The sequence below is a fragment of the Nicotiana attenuata genome, unplaced genomic scaffold (assembly GCF_001879085.1).
Source record: "Nicotiana attenuata strain UT unplaced genomic scaffold, NIATTr2, whole genome shotgun sequence".
Classification (NCBI taxonomy): Eukaryota; Viridiplantae; Streptophyta; class Magnoliopsida; order Solanales; family Solanaceae; genus Nicotiana; species Nicotiana attenuata.
In genome coordinates, this window is record NW_017674535.1 from 64326 (window position 1) to 85107 (window position 20782).

Consider the following 20782-nt stretch of genomic DNA (forward strand, 5'->3'; position numbering starts at 1 on the left):
TTCATCCGACTTTCCATGTGAGTTATCTAAGGCCTTACATTGAAGATCCTGAAGATCCGGACAGGCACAAAACAAAGGGAGCTCCTCTTGAGGTGCACACTCAGCTTGAGGAATAAATTGAGAAGATTCTTGACCACCGGGTTCTTGGGATGCATAAGAAGAATAGGCGGACAGAATTTCTGATTCAATGGAAGGGAAAGCCCGAGGCAGATGCGACTTGGGAAAAGGGTGCTTCATGGTGGCAATATGAACAGCAAATTAAGGACTACTTGAAATCAGCCTCGACGAGGGCGTCGAGTTCAACTAGTGGGGGTGGTTTGTTAGCCCGTAATATTGAGACATGACGGATGTCGGGCAGAATCTGTCAAGGGCTTGTACATTGCCCCTTGGCATAGGTTTGTGCGGGTGTTGGCAAGCAGTGTGCGAAGCTGGAAGTGTGTCTAAGTTAGTGCATGGGCTTAGGCAAGTCAGCTAGGCAAGGTGTCTTGAGTGTTGGCAAGGCAACTTGATTGTGGGCAACGACTATGGCAAATGAAGGGGCATGGCACTTGGCTAAGGCATGTGTGCGGATCAGTGAGACAACAAAGTTTGTGACAAGACATGGTCATGAGCTTATAGGCGAGGCATGGTCCGAAGACAAGGCAAGGCAGGAAGACAAAGTGTGGGCAAAAGCTGTGGAACAAGTGTGCAAGTCATGTGACTATAAAGAAATGTGTTGTGCATGTGCTGTGGAAGTTTAGCCATGTGCAATGCACATGTTGCAGTTGGCAAAAATGCTGAACAGGGATTCACTTCGTGGGAAAGTTTGAATTCAAATTATGGCAATGTTGTCATGCTTGTTTTTTGGCTTAGCATGTGCAAGGCACATTGTATAACTGCCTCATATAACTGCCCCTTGTAATCTGCCTATGACAGCGCCTTTTATATGTTGTATTTCGTTGGTTCAAAGGCAAGTAGCATATGTGAGCCTTCCAACTGAGTTCCTTTGTAAATTCTGCGAGAATTGAATAAAGGTTGGATTTTACCCGTATTACTGTGTGTTGCTACGTTTTTACAAGTCTGAAATAATTCTAAGTGTGAAACTGTGTGCGAAAAAAGTAAGGCTGAGTGGCTAAGAGTTTAGCTACTGCCGTGCAGTGTCAATTGTGCTAAAAATTGGCCCTGTAACACTAGCAATCCCATCAATTTCAACCTTTCAACTTCAAGTAGTAATCAAGTTCGGATCTAGAAGTACGGTTAATTGTTTGGCCGAACTTAGTAGCTTTTACTTAAATAATATATTTGTGCTAACAAATATATTAAATATATACAAATATTAAATTTAAAACTCACTTATTACCACTTGAAGTCGTGATCAATTCAAATTCTCATTGAGTAGGCTAACTAAGGAAATAAATTACTTTCTATTTAAAACTCTCATTAAGAGTAAAATCTTGGTGCGGTTTTAAAAAATATTTTTTCGCTTTCTTAAAGTAATACGTTATCCTCGTCAAAATTATTCTATTTGTTCCAAATATGAGGAAATGACAGTTATCCCATGTCTATCAAATAAATATGGTAATGGTCCACTTTAAATGATAGCCATGCAATGTAATTCACTTTTTCTCTCCTGATTAGATGCACTACCAAATTTTAATACTTGCAACTTGCTGGGATTTTTACAGCAACATAGCCAGAGGCGGATCCCGAATTTAAACTTTATGGATTCAACTTTTAAGATTTTTAGTATTAAACCCGGTATATTTTTAAAGTTATGGGTTCATCTACATTATTTGTTGCAATTTTAGAAGATTTTTACATATAAATTTATGCTTTGCATCGAAATTTATGGGTTCAATGGAACCCGTCACTTACGTGCTACATACGCCCCTGAATATAGTCGTCCCTTAAAGCAGGCAATATATATATATATATATATATATATATATATATATATATATATATATATATATATATATATATATATATATAATCAATGTATATTTTTTTATATATTTGATTACCGACTGTAATTATTTTTAGCTCATCGACCAAATATATTAAAAGTGCTACTTTATAACCTCCTTCTTTACAATATTCATTAGACAATTCATGTCAAATAAGTAGTGTGCTTTTTGGTCAGACTCATACCCTGTCACTATGTAAGGGGTTATGGCCACTGCATGCATGCGTTACACAAAATAAGACAGAACTAACTCTTTCGCGTTGGAAAAAAATAAATTAATTCCTTTTTGATATTTGAAACAATTAAATATAATGGACTACAAAAAGTTAAAAAATCAATTAAAGTGGACCGAATAGAATAATACGTACATTATTATTCATCACGTAACAATTTTCTTATTATTTTTCGCCACATGATAACTCCTGCAATTCATTGCATTATAATCTCGACATAACTAGACTATGTACTAAACGATCCTTAACCTTTTTCTTCCTGTTTTCGAGATGATCCTCCATTTCTTCTGCTCCATTCACATGTGAAATTCAGGTTCATGAACCTTATGGTGTATTTTGCATTATAATTAAAGCTCTGCTACATCTGCTATTAATGGCTATATAGTGCTAAGACTGAGATACTCATGCTATTCAATGAGCTTCTAATGCACAGAAGCGGATTCAGAATTTTAGTTCTATGGGTTCAGGACTCATCTTCCAACCACAACAGTATTACCTTGTCTGATTTATTTGTTAAAATATCATGGTATAGCCAATTTTCACACTGGTCAATGAAAAATAGCCAGCGTTTACCAAGTCAATGAAAAATAGCCACTATTTTGCTGCAATAGGGACCGGTCCAGTATAATATACAGGAGTTCTGGTGCATTTGTGTACGAACTCCAGCATATTATGCTGGACCGGTATACTTTGCTAACTCCTGTAAAATTTGCGGGAGACTGGAGCACCAGTGCTCCAAACTCCAGTATATTATACTGGACAATTATACTTGCTGGAACTCCAGTAAAATTTGCGGGCGTATTTTTCCGGATTTTGAACAGTGTTTTCGCTCAGATTTAAAGTGGCTAAATTTCGATGACTTTTGAAACTTGGCTATTTTTCAACTACCAGTGGTAAATCTGGCTATTTTTGAATTTCTCCCGATTTATTTGTTCAAGTTTAGTATTTTCAGCAATTCCAGTGGATTTTACACAGATAAATCCAAGTCTAGACTAAAATTTTAGGCGATTCGGGTTCGGTCGCCCGGATGCATGCAGATGGCGTGGGCTATAGCATATGAAAATCTGAGAATCTGGCTATCTGCATGAATCACCTAAAATTTATTTGAACAGTGTTTTCGCTCAGATTTAAAGTGGCTAAATTTCGATGACTTTTGAAACTTGGCTATTTTTCAACTACCAGTGGTAAATCTGGCTATTTTTGAATTTCTCCCGATTTATTTGTTCAAGTTTAGTATTTTCAGCAATTCCAGTGGATTTTACACAGATAAATCCAAGTCTAGACTAAAATTTTAGGCGATTCGGGTTCGGTCGCCCGGATGCATGCAGATGGCGTGGGCTATAGCATATGAAAATCTGAGAATCAGGCTGAATTCCCATTTTATGGCCCTAAAACGCCAAAAATTAAGGAACGGTCATGGCGAAACGATGACTATAGTTCCTTAGGTCGTTTTTGATGGCCCGACAAAATTTTAGGTGATTCATGCAGATAGCGGGGCTATAGCACACGAAAATCTCGGAATGAGCGGAATTCTAATTTTATGGCCCTAAAACGCCCAAAACCGAGGAACGGTCATGGCGAGGCGATGACTATTGTTCCTTAGGTCGTTTTTTATGGTCCGGCAAAATTTTAGGCTATTCGAGTCCAATCACCCCGATGCATGTAGATGGCGTGGGCTATCACGAAAAATCCAAGTCTAGACTAAAATTTCTGGGTTCATGAACCTTATGTCATTTTGCATTATTATCAAAGCTCTGCAAATCTGCTTCCATTGCTATCATAATATGGTGTTACATGTGACAGTTGTGTTTGCCATTGAGTATTAAAGGCATGTGGCAGTAGCTAGCTATCCTTGCCATTGAGTAGTAAAGGCATGTGAATTCAGAATCCAAGAAAATGAAAAAACTTCTTAATAGGGAATACTTTACCTCTCTTGATAGATTTATCTGATCGTACGCAGCACGCTTGAGTACCTCTGGTTCTAGAAAGCACATGAGTTCGAGCGTTATGTTGAATGTGCGACTGAGACTACACCACGTAAGTACCTGTGCAGAGAAGGCGTTGGTCGGTCCTAGAAAAGGCGGCAATGGCGCGAGGAGTACTTAATAACCGGGCATGCTGCAACATACACCAGGCAACTCTTTCGCTCTATAGGGGTCAGGGGGGAATAGCGCCATAGCATAACTCGATGCAAATCTGAATTAGTTGGGCCAATGAATTTTGAATACCAAATGCCAACTTCCCATGAACAAAATGTCCAATATCATACAAGTGTCAAGTCACTTATGCAACAGTTACTCATCAAACTGAGCAAAAAGGCTTTAAAATAAGACCAGAAATAAGCTGGACATACTATATATCTGCATTACTCAGACAATTCAGTTGCAATATATCTCAGAAAATTACCCTTGTTTCTTGATCTACTCTACAAACAATACTTCACCTAATGGACTCTATTGTGTGTTGTTAGGGGCCCGTTTGGTTCAAGGGATAAGGTTTATTATCTCGATATAAACTTTGGGATTAGATTTATCCCGTATTTAGCTGAAGGTATTAACTAAAGCTGACATTATTTTATACCAAAATCTTGATACTTCATTAGAGGCGGATCCAGAATTTGAAGTTTATGAGTCCCAACAATGACCTCAAGTTAATATACAATAATAATGGGTTCACAGTGAAATATTTATAGATATTTAGTGAAATTTTTTAAATATATATATACAATGTCTAGAGAAAAGCTACTAGGTTTCCGTGAATCTGTATCTCATACTCTGGATCCGCCACTGTCCCACATAAAAGGTGGACAAGTTACCTTTTATGTTGGAACCTAATCTCATGAGAAACCACAAAGAAAAAAAGAAAATAAGAAACCACAAAGGAACTGAATTTTTGGAATTATCTTCTAATATCAAAAAGACTAAGCAAATAGTATTACATTAAACAGTAAACTGTGGTTCTATAAAGTACAACTATGGTTTCATTGTGTACAGGTTGGCCAATTGTATCTTTTATTTGATTATTCATTTCCAATGATAAAGAAAATGAAGAATGGCTGGCTCCTCAGTCTAAAGTTAACTAAATCTAATTGACCAAATCTCTTACAAAATACATACAAGATTGCAGTATTAGGAGAAATCTTTTTACCCTTTTCTTCTCTTTGGACTCAGAATGAAATCATCATCATCGTCGCTGCTATCAGATTTTAGTCGTTTCTTCGCCTTTACATCACCGTTCTTTGATACTAATTGTTGCTTCTTTGAACTCTCAGCTTTGTTTAACAATGGCCGTGGAGGAGGAGATTTAATAGGAATCCCCATGCGGATTTGCTTTTGCTTTCTCTGTTTTTTCTCGAATGCCTTCTTTGATCTCTCAGGTGACAACAGACCATGCTCCATCAACCTGCATGTACATGCCTTAGTCGTATTTTAACTCCATTAAGAAAATGGAAGGCGCAACAACAACAACAAACTCAGTGTATTCCCACAATTGGAGTTTGGGGGTAGTGTGTACGCAGACCTTACCCCTACCTTTAAGAAGGCAGAGAGGTTGTTTCCGGTAGACTCTCGGCTCGGGAAAGATAAAGGGAGGGGGCAATGACAAGCAAACTAATCAGAAAACCAAGCGAAAACACATGCTAATTTAAGCAGTAAAACAACGTATAGATTTATGTACCAAAAAACATATAAAATAATAATTCCTTATCCTTGAGAAAATATCGTATCCTGTAACTCCGATATGCCAAGGTCTGATAATAAACACATGATCAATGAACAAACTGTTCTTTTTTTCCGTGTGAAAACTCAAGGTCAGCTAAGAATTAATGGTGAGAATAGAGGCACACTGGCTATACAATCCCCTTCTGTTTCTTTACTCGTGCTAACCTGGTTTTGTCAGAAATTTCTCAAACTTCTATGCATTTTTCTGAGACCACAATCACACATACAAAGTTGACGTAAATGCTATCACGATAATTACTTGGTAAGAAGAACGCCCAACCCCTTCTTTTCTTGCCCAACCCCTTCTTTTCTTTTTATGATAAGAAGACCTATGCTCAACATGATCCTAAGTAGAATAATAGCAGTTAATAGGATGTAGGTAGACACTTATATATTGAAAGAAGGATTTAAAGGATGACAAATGCCTTTCCTCATTCATGATTCCAGTGTAATTATAGGATGTTTGCAGCCAATTGCTACTGTGATTAACAGTAGCAATTAGAGAACCAAGTAGAAGAGCTGATACCAAGTCCTAGGATCAGGGATTTTAAAATAAAGTACACTGAAGATCCACAGAACGCGGAATACCATGTATTAACGATCGGTTAAAATAAGGGAATAACCAATTACAAGATGCTCTTACAAAGACAAGCATATAGATGTTGATCCGTCTTGTGGTTAATACGATTGGACCTAAAGATAGACTTAAGAAGTGGACAATCAGCATGCTGTATATGGATTGTTGAAATTTTGTTGCTTTCAGTTACTGCAGTAACTTTTTTAGCATAATAAGTTACTTAGTTTTATGATAAATCTACTTTTTTGAATTTAAATTTCAGTTAGATTTTTTAGGTTTGTTAGAGATATTTTAGTTTTTTTGAATTCTTGTTATGCAGATTTTTCTGCAGATTATGTTCCTAATTGGCTATTTAAAGCCTTGTTATGCTTAATAAAATAATTGAGAGACATTTTCAATCTTTACTTTTAATATTTTTGCTGCCCCATTATTTAAAAAACCAACATGGATACTCTGCCCAACAGCTCAAGAAGCATCGGACATATGTTCTTTGGGCGATTCCTCGTGTAAGATCCGGTATGACTACCTTTACTACAATGCTTTATAAGGTTCTTAAATGAAAGAAGACTTTTCGGGCATCCTTTAGAGATTTGGTCTACAGCAAAAGTTTATCAAGTGTATCATGTAAGGCACTTGACGCGTTTCTCTTTCTGAGGAACATACAGTATACGAAGTAAGGAATTGAATGGGATTGAAGAAGCTTAAAGAATGACCGAGTAATTTTTGCTTAGATATTAAAGTGCTACATTGAAATATGACGGAATACAGTATAATACTTGGAGGCAGGGCCATGTATATTATGACCAGCTTGTTTTCTCTTTCAGTCAAAAGTTAGCCTAAGCAAAATGTGTAAAACAAAAAATGATAGCTTTCCCAACTAACAAATGCCCACTTTACTCGTTTAGTCTCTCGATCCATATGAGATTGAGAGTTTTAATCCACAAGCGTGTTTCTTCTCAGGAGCCTAAAAAAACACATGATTGAGAAGATACATAGGCTGCAATAAAAAAAAAATATACTCTAGTTGTTAATCTAAACAGAGCTAAATACCAGTGACTTGAAAACATAAACAAATATCGAACCGGGCAGAATTTGAGAGCTAAATCAAGTGCAAACCCACGAGTGCCTCATTCAGTAAACAAACACTAGATGTTTCTTTCACTTCACTTATTGGTTGATAAAGAATGTCATGCTAATCGTCTCTACCTTACGATCATAACGTGCATATGTGCCTTTTTCACCTGTGTATAAACCATATCAGTTTATTACTCTGCTTACTAACTTGCCCAAATCTTAATTTATTCTCCTAGAGAAGTACCTAACAAAGTTCACAAATTTGATGCATACCCAGCAGTAGATGATGGTGGAAAATGGTGTTAGATCCAATTGCACACATTAAATGGATCTTGACCTTATTTATTGAGGGGCAATATAAGCACCAACAATCATTTCTAACTCGTAGCACAATTGGGGGGGAAAAAAAAGATACCCGATCGCCAGAGTTAAAAACACTTTAGTGAAATGAAAACTTAACAGACCTCCAGAAGAAGAAATTTAGTAACATGTGAGTTTTGAGTATGTGTCATGACTTCTTAGGATATAGTCCGAGGATTGTCATTGAAGATTCTCTTTGTTTTATGTCTGATAGGTATAGGTGAATGTATATCCAGTTTATTAGAAGTTATTACGTCCCGTTCATTATACTTATTTACGTGTAAATTAGGTTTTTCCTATCAATAAAATAATAGGAGCCTCTTGCAGAAATGCAGGGTAAGGCTGCGTACGATAGACCCTTGTGGTCCGGTCCTTCCCCGGACCCCGCGCATAGCGAGAGCTTAGTGCACCGGGCTGCCCTTTCTGCTTATCAATAAAATGATAAGTAGGAAAAGTAAAGCAATCTTTGACCATATCTTATGGAAAACATGAGATTTGACTTAAATTTAAACATAACATCAATGTTAAGATATTAATGTTAAATCCACCTGTTAGATACACAATTAATGTGGCAGCATATGCTGAGGTCTAAGACTCAGAATATTGTTTAAAAAGTACGAGTTGATGTAACACCCACCCCAACCCCTCGTTTTGGCTATTTGAGTTGCGGTAGGCAGCATTCTGATATGAGAGAGGTAACCAATTGATTCCTATACAAGTGTACTACATATAACTTATACACGTCAGGTCCCTAGACAAGTTTTTGTTCCTTATAAAAGTAAACGATCCATAGACAATTGTCAAGAAAACTCACCAGAACTCTGCCATTTCACTTGAAGGTATCTGCTTTGACAACGATTCATAGAATAACCTCAATGGTTCACGCTGTTGAAAAAAATACACAAAATTAACATAATGAAACAATGAACATATCATGAAGAAAATAACGAACAAACCAATCTTTCACCTCTTCAGGAACATCATACTTCTGGCCAGCCAAGGAATAAACTTTCTTCACTCGAGTTTTGGTTTGCGTTTTTGTGACAGTCTTGGATGAACTTGAGGTTGTTTTTCCTTTCACCTTTACTTGGACAATAAGGATTCAAAGAACTAATCAAGGCCATAATCATCAAATCAGAATAAGCTTTGGTCATCAATTTCTATACAGCTAAGTAATTGTAAGAGTAGGTGGGGTGGGATGATAAAACTCAAAGAAACAAATGAGGTAGAGATCTCATTCTTATGTTCTCAATTATCGGTTTCAAGCTAATTGGTGTGGAGAAAACACTTAATTCATGGTCATTCACATAATACCTTTCTTAAGTTACACATTCGTATGAATTTAACCCTACTCACACAAGACACACTAGCATTTCAGCATGAAAAACAAATCAACAAGAAATCTCACACACCCAAATCAAAATAGTAAAGAAACCAAACAACAAAGAGAGGAAAAGAGGAATCTTTTTAACTACTCAAAAAATGGGGTACCTCAATTTTTCAAGAAAATCATATTAATTAATTGATTTGAAAAAAAGCAAGGATCTTTAGCAGATGGGGTACCTCAATTTTTCAAGAAAATCAAAATTTGAGCATAAAAAGATGATCTTTTACCTCAAATTCAAGAATATCAATATTTGAGGCATAAAAAGATTATCATTTGCAGATGTTACTTCAATATTAGAACTAAATGCATCTCAAATATAACAAAAATTCACATAGAACATTCATATTAATTGATTGATTTAAAAAAAAAAAAAGGAAGGATCTTTTTGCAGATGGGTACCTCAGTTTTGACAGAAATGGCAGATTTACCCTTTAAATCAGCAGATTGCTTAGATGAGATCTGAATAACTTTCTTCTTGATAATAGATGAATCAAATTTGGGTTTTGATGATGACCCAACTTGATTACTACTACTGGGTTTCACTTTTACAAAACTAGATTTACTCTCTGTAGCCATATTTATTGCATGAAAATAAAATAAAAAATTCTTGGTTTTGATCTGATAATAAGTCCCTTATCTTTGCTGGTTTTCCTCAGTGGTTTATTGACATCAGGATTTGTTAACTGTAAATTCTTTGTGAGTAAAATTGCTAAAAATAGATTTAACAGTGAGATAAAGAAAGTGAAATGGGAAAAGTGGTGATTTTGGTAGGTAGGTTTTAACTGCTTTTAACCTCGTCAACAACGCCCAACTGTTACTAAAAATAAAAAAATAAAAAATAAAAAATAAAAAATAAAAAATAAAAAGGAAAAAAGCGTCGACAGCAGGATTCGAACCTGCGCAGGCAAAGCCCAACAGATTTCGAGTCTGTCTCCTTAACCACTCGGACATATCGACAGGTTATTAATTACTTGTCACCTAGTTTAATTATTGTTAATTTATGTATGTGGGGTTTTAACCATACTTTTGCTTTCATATCAAACCAATTCTTATTTCTCGAGCAGTTTCAACTTATTGTATGTTAATTTTACGTATATATCACCTAATAAAATTATCGAGTAAAATATTATCGGATGACATTACTTTAGCCGATATATATCCATCATTGTAGAGGCGGAGCCAAGATTTAAAGCTTATGGGTTCGGGATTCTAATCGTTAAAAGTTACTGGGTTCTAAATTAATGATTTATACATATTCAATGCATTTTGTAAGACAAACACAGGGTTCGAATTAAAGTCACTAGGTACGGCCGAACCCAGTCCCAACACTCTACCTCCGCCACTGCATCACTGCAATGGATAATACTCGACAAATCGTCCATGCATCTCAAAGCCTATATTGCCCCCACCATTCCACTTTCACGATTTTGGCTGCTCACATTTCGCTCTTACATCACTATATTTTAGTAATTTAATTTAGAGTGAATGTGTCACTTATATGATTTATCTTTAACAAGTTTTAGAATGCAACTATCCGAAACAGCCTCTCTACTTGCCTAATTTAGGCTGCTCACATTTCGCTCTTACATCACTATATTTTAGTAGTTTAATTTAGAGTGAATGTGTCACTTATATGATTTATCTTTAACAAGTTTTAGAATGCAACTATCCGAAACAGCCTCTCTACTTGCCTGATTTAGGCTGCTCACATTTCGCTCTTACATCACTATATTTTAGTAGTTTAATTTAGAGTGAATGTGTCACTTATATGATTTATCTTTAACAAGTTTTAGAATGCAACTATCTGAAACAGCCTCTCTGCCTGCTCAGGGTAGGATAAGGTCTGCGTAGACACTATCTCCCTAGATCCCACTAATGGGATTACACTGGGTTTGTTGTTGTTGTAAGTTTTAGAATGCAATATTAAAACAGTGACAATTTAACCTTCATTCACTCAATGTTTTGGTTCTTTTTCAACAGAACAAGATCCACATACCTGGACTTGGACAAGCAAAAGACATACATACATACAATACAAAAAGGACAGATTTTGGAAGGACAGATTTTGGAAGTTAACAAGAACGAAACTATGTTCGCACCATCAATTGAATTGGCTCGTTTCTGATTAGCTAGGCTGTTTCGTGTTACATAGCTTTCATCTTACAATTGGAAACAACCTCTCTATCTCCACAAGGTAGGGGTAAGGTCTGCGTACACACAACCCTCCGCAGACCCCGCTTGTGGGATTACATTGGGTACGTTGTTGTTGTTGTAGTTTTCATCTTACAATCAAGAAAACATCTCCTTAGCTCTTTAAAAGAACAGCCATAAAAATGAAACCTCTTCTACACAAATCTATTTCAGGAAAGGCATTAAACATTACAGTCAATCTTGCAAAGCTAAGTCTAGCAACTAAGCTGCAAGCTGCTCAATGAGGTTGAATCCTCCATTGAATCATTTAGTTGTCTTCCAAAAATCTTAGTCGAAAGACTTGGCCGGATACTTGCAACTCTACATTTGTGTAGATGGCAATGATATCTTCTCACCAATCAGTTTACAACCTGGCTTACTGTGGTTTTCCACTTAGTAGCCAGATGTGTAAAGTGCGACGAACTCAGAAACTGTAGAGAAATGTTCCCTTGTAACAAGAAAAGTCAGGAGGCAGCATTCCTGTAACCACCAGCAGACAGTCAGGATAAACTTTTTGCGGTATATGCTCAACTATTTCTCCTTGCGATTGGAAGGTAAGAGCAAAGCATATTACACAAAACCAAAATCAAGACACATTGAGAAGTAAAACAGAACTGGATAAAATGTAACTTGTTTTTTCTTTCACATTTGTTTTTCTAGACACTTGTAGACATATTATAACTTCAAAAGAGGCTCATCTTCCATTTTCAGAAGAAAAAAAACACAACAATGTAATAATGAAATTAGGTGCAATTGCTGTGCTGAGCTTCAATACATGATCTGTAAGATATGAAGAAATGAGGTAACTTTCTTAATACGTTGTGCTCTGATGTTACTAAGGCGTAAGGCATGGGTTCTCTTGCTGTCTACGTGCTGGTGAACAAGAATCTTTACATGACTTAATTTTTTCTATATCCCTCATCTTCATTTCATCTGGCGCCAATTGCTAGAGTAGTGTACAGTAACAGGGGAAGATAATCTTATATAGGAGGAAGTTTAATGGCTGATTCAGGTGACAAGGAAGGAGCAGTTTGATCTAAGCTATTCAAAATTCACCTCCTTTCGTGCTTTGAATGTTATGTGGCAGGAGAGGAATCACAGCATTCCAATGAAAAGGCAGAAGCAAGGAGGTTCTTCTGCTTGATATCGGGTAAAGAAAGTTCTAGTAATGTACTAGTTTTACTATCTTGGAAACTGTTTCCAAATCCAAAAGTGAGTCAGCATGAGTTGTAATATATCGCTTAGCTTCGAACTAGTAAATGTCTTCAGGTGTATGCACTTAATGTGTAATTCCCTAGCTATGAGTGCAATAAATTATTAGTTTGCATAAAAAGACTTGAAAATGAAATAGAATAAACAAAATGAGGCTTAGAATATGTTATGGTAGCTATTTGAACACTCACGGCGAAAAGAGAGGTGGAGGGTTATGGCTCTCTACAATGACAAGCAGACATTTGAAACAAAAGCTACAACATAGATGTAAGTAATAAAATTTCAAAAAAAATTGAAATGGACTGTTATTTGACTTATCTCTATTATAAAAACTGAAAGTTCCAAAATAAAAGAAAGTTAAGAAGTTCCTTTGTAAAATCATATCATACTGCTCAAAAGAATGCTAGTAATAAGCTCCTAGCGAAAAATAAAGAACATTATTCGCTCACCTTGTTTCATTGTACAAGTGCAGTCCGTATATGTCGACATTGTCACACACTTGCAGTAATAGTGCCCCAGTAACTCTTTACCAATGGCTCTGTGTTGAATTGCCAAACCATGATTCTTGAGCAGTGCGTCGGAAAGCCTTCCATTTGGCTTTCATCTTCCACAACTTGTTCAATAAATGAGCTCACCTGTAATTGCAGTAATGCCCTCACTTGTTCATCTTTACAGTTAAAAGGTGCTAGTAAATAATTATGTTATTTTTGATGTATAGGGGTGTGTCAACTAGTAAAAAAATCGTTTGCAAAGCCGTTAGAGTTACAGTAGTAGCGGCAAAACTCACTTGGAAGCCACCTTTAACTATATCGAGCTGCCTAATGGGCTCTAGTGTTGGCCGATTCCACCTCTTTGGATCCCAAAGTACTGTACTATTGAATGCAAACCCTGATATTTCAGCGTAGAATCTCTGGAATCTTTTTGCCGTTCCATCTGTATGCCAACCTATAACCTGAGAGCCATTACAGATTGGACCCTGCAAGATAACTTTCCTATTATTTTCAGCTAGTCTTGCCACAACCCATGTCCCGAACTGGCTGCATACAACAATTCTCTATCAAGAAAGCTGATCGACAGAATGATAAAGTCAGAAAATAAGTAGACCAAATTTCATCATCTTGCCAACAAGATCCAGTCTAAATATAAGAAATATAAGTTGGGGGGGGGGGGGGTTTAGGGATGGAAATGGGGCGGTGGGGTGCGGGCGGGGCGGGTTGAGATCATGCGGGTGCGATGCGGGTGCTGACAAATGCGGTGCGGGGCGGGTTTGAACATCTTTTAAAAACTAAAAGCGGTTGCGGGGCAGTTGCGGGTTGATAATCATGTGAGATGGGTTCATCAGTTTCCAACAAATTTGTCACTGAGTGTACATAGTGTTGAAGCATTTATTCTTATACTTTTCCCTAAAATGAGATTTCGGATGTTTAATATTTAAGGATGTGGTTATTATTTATTGGAAAAATCTAATTCTTCTTTTCCTCTGTTTTCCCCTTCTTCTCTTTTGAAATAAATCTGCTCATGTAAAATAAAATAACAATGAGAAGAAACAAAGTTATTAGTCCTGTAATCCAGTAGCCAACTCTGGAAGTATGAATTTTTGTAAGACTAAATACTAATATATAATCAACAGAGCCAGAAGCAAATTTCAACGGGTATTTAACAAATGAGAAGATTTGTTAACTGACTTAAATTAACAAACTTCAGTACATTAAAGTTACATAGAACAAAAAATTTTAGACGAACTTGCTCAGAAAGAGCGTATAGAAGAAAACTGGAATTTTTTCGTTAGGTGGGGCGGGGCGGGGCGGGTTGAAAACAAAAAAATTGCTACGCGGTGCGGGTTGAAACTTTGCGGGTTAAACTTAAACCCGCACCGAACCGCCCGCGCCCCACTGCCATTCTCTGGGGGGGGGGGGGGGGGGGGGTTGTCTCAAACAGCAACATTTATAAAATAAAAAGAGAATCCACCATAGGACGTGTATTTGCTAAATGTATAATTGTATGACGGCTCAGAGTCAATTAGGTGCATTTCTAATACTTTCTTTTTAGTGCTTGTCTTCATATATATACACACCAGCTTTCAGCTGACAGGGAATTCATGGATCTTTTGTTCTAGAAACGTTTATAATATAAAACGGTGCAAAACTAGCAGGGAAGCTATAGAGCAGAGTAGTAATTGAGCAACTAAATGTTCTTTTACTTGATAAATTTAACATAATTGTATATCTCCAATTCCTGAACTTGTATGACTGTTGTTTATATTTTTCTACAGCTGTATAAATATTACTACTACAACAACAACGACCCAGTGAAATCCCACTAGTGGGGTCTGGGGAGGGTAGTGTGTAGAGAGGCTGTTTCCGAATGTGTAAATATTACTACTATTTTTCAAATTGCGGTTCTGTTCATAGAAGCGTGAAATTCAGTTGTATTTTTCAGCAAAATTCCCAGCAATTCTTGGTGTTTTTCGCCTTTGACAATACTATAATACCATAACATTTTTGATCACTCTCACATGTGGGAAGATTTGTCGAATGATTGGGAAGCCAGAAAATGACAGAAAGAATGAATAGTCGTTTCAGGATTGGACTCAAAGGGAATGTCACATTTTCAACTAGATCTGTTTTCTGACATATTAGCTATGTCGTTAGTCATCATATACGATAAGTCAATAACTCTGACTCAATCCTAAACTACTAGGGGTCGGCTATATGAATCATCTGTATCCATTCCGCTCCATTGCAGTTTCCTATTCAAGACTACGTTGATCCTTGATTGTTCGTTCTTCTATGTATGCAAATCAAATTAGTTGGGATCGGCTATATGAATCTTTTATTTCTGTTCTCCTCTAATGTATAGACTTTACTGTTTAGGAGAAATGAGATATTAAGCTGTTGTTTGCTTTCTTGAACCTTCATTTCACTAGTACACTTTTATGAGATTAACTTGAATCAAAACGTATATATACAAAGGGCACAAGTGCTATCACCAAGTAGAGAATATGAGTCAAACTTGGTTTTGCTCTTTATCTTCATTTCTCACTTATCCAGAACATTTAATTGCATCACAGTTTGAAAGCTGTCTTCGACATTTCAGTTTAAATTCTTTCAAGAAGTCTTGAGAATATGCCTTGATTATGACCAAATCCAGTCACTTCCCTGCCCCAACGAAAATAAAAGAACCATGTGCCATAATGAACCTATCCAGGCACATAGATTTAATATCTCAAGAGGATGTATATTGTTTACCTCATTACCATTTTTTTGACAAGTATTGTTTACCTCATTATTATGCATTTAAACAACAACAACAACAATATGCCCAGTATAATCCCACAAGTGGGGTCTGGGGAGGGTAGTGTATACGCAGACTTTACCCCTACCTCGTGGAGGTAGAGAGGCTATTTCCGAAGACCCTCGGCTCAAGGAATTATTATTTATTTAAACATGATTCCAATTCCGTAATTGCCAAAATCAAATAATAACAACTTCACAAGAATCAAAGGAAAAGAGATTGGCAAACACTAATAGAACTGAGAAGCTCAATGTTCTGTGACGACATAATCTGCTGCAAGAATTGCTCAATATCACAATTCAAAACACAAGATTACTAACACACAGGCTAATCACCAATAAAATAAATAAAAGAAAGATAGCTAGCATACAAAGTTAAATGTAAAACGAACAAATAGACTACCTGATCTGCCGCATTTGTTCAAAGACATCTATTGAGTATATGTTGGAATCATCTGCGAAGTAAACAATCCCATCAAGACGGTGTGTTTCAATGTGGTTTAGTGCCACATTCCTTAGGTTCACACTTTTATCCTTTACTTCGGTTGAGTTCTTCTTGCATACGAGATGCCTGTATATAACTCCAGTTCTCCTCAATATATCAGCTGTCTCCGTTGACTGAGAGTCCATCTCCACGACTATCCACAACAAAGGAGGCGGGACTAATTTTAATACATGGGCCAAACGGTTTAGATAGTAAGCTTGAAATGACCGCGCTTCTGTTGGCGTCACAATGATCAAAAGTTTTCTGGACAGCGTCAAATCTTGATCCAGCGATTGGTTATCAGACGCATTGATGGCAGTTTCAGCTTTCAATTCACTGTATATTAAATTAGTCCTTGACGTAGAATTATCAAGGAAACCCGAACTGTTTGAAGTTGATGTCATATTTCTAGATACATCATCAAATAAGTGGCCATTTTCGTAAGGGTGGAACACTTCAAAGGAGAAAGCTTTATGTGTCGACATTACATTTGCTGACAAATTCAGAGAAACAAATGGAGTGAGGCCAATAAAAACTCCAAGAACAAAGCACATAAAAAATTGGAGAAGTGCTTTCTCCAAATTTGGCCCTTTAACTTTGACCTCTCTAATGGCCTAGATGATCTTCGCGACAAAAAACCAACTACAAATGTCCGAACTTTATAGAATGCATAATCCAATGAACCAAAATAAGAATACAGAAACCCTGCAGCCGGTGTATAACTTTGATTACACGACGATGACTTAGACAATGGCGATGCAACAGAACTTGCTTCCCCATTAATTCTATTCCCCGGGCGAGGTACTGGGGACAATGCTCTTCTAATAGAAGCCATTATAATAAATCAAATGGACCTTTGATTTGCTTAAAATATACCTTCTTTCAGAATTAACCAATATTACCTTCACTCCAACAGGCAGGCAAAACTAATCTCCTAGCAATCCCTCCAATTAAATCAATATCAACAACACTTCTAAAAGAATACATAGCTAAGAACTCATACCACAAAATTTGAAAATATCAGAACAGATAAACACCTCATGCTATGCAATATACCATCTTTTTGTCATAAAACTATGCTCAGTACAAAACGATAACTAAGCCTCAGTCCAAAACAAGTTAGGTCGGCTATATGAATCCTCATTGACCATGTTACTCCATAAAAATATGCTCAGTAGTGATATGTAATACAAGTTCAAACTACCTCAAAACCACATCAAAATCAGTTCTTTTTGGAGGATTACTCAACCAATCACAGCAGAATCTCAATATCTAATCATTCCAAACATTCTTGTAAGCAAATATTGATCAAAACTCAACTAATAACACACTTTCTTAATGAAAAATTAAAACTTTTTCAACTAAATCATAAACAGAAATCAAGAAAACCAATACCCATTAGTCAGAAGAACCAAAACAACCAGATTCTAACTTCAGATGAGCAAATCTTGAGCTCAAATGAAAAGGGTCATCGCATTTCTGTTCAATATGAATTGGGTCTTTGATATTTTCTACTCAAGTGAATAGGAAACAATATAATTCTCACTTCATTTGGCTATGTATAACCTTTTCTTTAACCAATTTACTAAGCTAAATGTTTCTCTTTTTTTGGGGTCCAGAGGAACTTTTATAGGCACTTTTTAAATCAAAGAGAGAAAAAGAGAAGAACAAAGGAAAGAATCAATAACATAAGAGCTCAGCACATGACAAAGATGCTGAGGCTAATTTTAAATTATTATTAGACTATTAAAAATTATATATTCTTTTACCAATAAAGAACACAAAGGATAACAAAAGCAAAAATGTCCCACTAACTCAAAAGTACATTACTACAATATTTAGTCGGGCCCCAATATGAGTACCGGACATCGCATGGGAAACAAAAAAAATGTTTAGTGATCTCTATTTTTAGACATTAAATTATTGGTCTAATATTACCCCACCTATAGAAAACAATTTCATTTTTACTCCTAACCATTAATAGAGCTGTAATATGAGAATAATTTTAAATTATAATTAAAAGTCGAGGGATAAAATTTGAATTTTTTTGCAAGAATTTTGATTGACAAGGACAAATATGAGACGATTTTCTAACAATAAATATATAAATGTACCAACAATATAGTTGAAGGTAAAATTGAGTAATTTTGAGTAACATAGGAAATTTGAACTTTTCTCTTTTTATGTAATATATTAGCAGTAGAAACAAGAAAAATATTGAAATAATATATCACGACGAGTTTTAAATTTAAAGTAGTAAATAAATTTGAATTCGTTAAAAATTTAAAATTCATATAGAATAATGTTAGGGTATAGAATACTTTATAACATCCTAAAGATAATCATATAAATTGGAAGACAGATGTAATTTGTATTTTAGCAAGTACTATAGAATTTTGACAAACGTAAATTTTCGAATTATCTTCTCTCTTTTTTTCTTTTTTCTTTTTTCTTTTTTCTTTTTATTTTTCTTCCATTTTCATTTTAAAATTTTCTATTTTTATTTTGTTGGTATTGTGAGCTAATCATTGTGATTGGTAGCATATATTGATAATTCGTAATGGGTTCAATGTTCTAGTTTATTTTAGTAAAGTATATAAAATATGTGCATGCATGTTAATAGTTATTTATTATTTATAGTAAATATAACTTTTTAATATTAGATATATGGTAACACATTTTCACATCTTTATGAGATGCATGGATAGTAGAAATTAGCAAAGATATGTATCTATTTGTTAAGTCTTATAGTTATGCATGTATCCATTGAATTTTAGTAAAAAGAATAAATTAATTAAAATTTGTTTAAGATTGAACGTATATCTTTTTGAGTGAAAAATGTAGGATTGGAACTTAGAGAGCGACACGTATATGAATTATGAATAAGACAATTGAAATAATAACACTGCTTTCTTAATAATTAATTATTTTAGTAGACGAAAATATATGTCTTCACTGGACGCCCATTATACACAATATTTATACCAAATCAATAAAAACAAAATAAGTGTCTTTTATATATATTTTTTACTTATTTAACCAGAGTTTATATTATCACTTTATTTTTTACTGTTAAGATTACTTGCATTACTTTGGTATAAACAACAGATGTTAATAAGTATCTACTCCTGCATTTTTAAAAAATGAGATTTAAATTTTTTAGGGTATATATGAAAAAGGCCCAAAAAATGTCATTCCAAACACCATGTGTACATTAGTTTTTGAAATAAATAACTAATTAAAATACGTCTTTCAGTTTTTAGAAAAATTGAAACATTTCTTTCTGTTTTGTTTGGTAAAATAACTTTTTTTGGAAAGTTTGAAAAAGGATTTCTTCGAGTCATGTGAAAGAAAGAGATAAAAAGACATTGATTCTTGGAGTAGACTGGTGTAAAGAAAAAAGAAGTTAAGTTATCCCCACATGAAAATATTTTGTTATATTATCAATAAATTAATTTGTGATAGCAAATTATTAATTATTTTTACCAGATTACAAATAAATGCATATTAAGAGATTATAAGTAACTAGATCATCTAAATATCATTTTGCCCATAAGTAGAATCTAGCAGCTTTCCGTCTAAATATATATATATATATATATATATATATATATGTATGTATGCCTTCCGTTGTGGGTTATCAACCGACCCTGAGTACCGAAATGAGTTATTTACACGAAAAAATTAGTTTTTTCATAAAAGGGTCCATAATCATTATTCAAGTAGTTTATGTATCCGCAGACGGTTTGACCGACCCTACAATATTTGCAGATTTAAATATCACTACGTACTATCAAGAGAATTAAATGTCAAATGTATTTATCCAGCAGTAGATCCTTTAATTTCCATGTCAATCATGCTTCAACCTTGGATCGTTGATGAGCCCATAAAATTTAAATTTAGGATCCACTATAGAAATTTAAATAATAAAAACAATTCTTGCAAAAATTTCATATTAGAGCCCGTTTGGACATAAGAAATTTTTTTTGTTTTTTTCAAAAAATTTCACTTTTGTCCGAAATCAACGTTTCTTCATAAAATTTCCAATTTTCACTTAAAGATGCATTTTGAAAATTTTCGAAAATTTGAAAAACTCCAAAAAAGCTGTTTTTCAAAAAATTTCACTCAAATCACTCACAAAATTTCAGAAAAGGAAGAATGGCAATGTGTTGAACAGGAGTCAACAACTACAGTTAATCAGACCAGTCAGCATGGAAGAAGTGAAGCAAGCTTTATTAGGCATTGATGATAATAAGGTACCAGGGTATGATGGGTATAACTCCTACTTCTTTAAGAAGACATGGCACA

General features: G+C 35.2%; 1 protein-coding gene, 1 non-coding gene and 1 pseudogene across 2 annotated transcripts; all 3 read right to left on the reverse strand.

Moving 5' to 3' along the window:
- Window positions 1–5058: 5058 nt before the first annotated feature.
- LOC109218845 lies at window positions 5059–10035 on the reverse strand. Its single transcript, XM_019383243.1, has 4 exons — window positions 9695–10035; window positions 8876–8989; window positions 8723–8793; window positions 5059–5580 (listed from the first exon to the last, which is right to left on the reverse strand). Exons 1-4 carry the CDS (start codon window positions 9869–9871, stop codon window positions 5322–5324), a joined length of 621 nt encoding a protein of 206 aa, XP_019238788.1. The 5' UTR covers window positions 9872–10035; the 3' UTR covers window positions 5059–5321.
- Window positions 10036–10170: 135 nt separating this feature from the next.
- Window positions 10171–10252, reverse strand: TRNAS-CGA. Its single transcript has one exon. It is a non-coding gene; the product is annotated as a tRNA-Ser (tRNA).
- Window positions 10253–11358: 1106 nt separating this feature from the next.
- Window positions 11359–18134, reverse strand: LOC109218846 (annotated as a pseudogene).
- Window positions 18135–20782: the final 2648 nt, after the last annotated feature.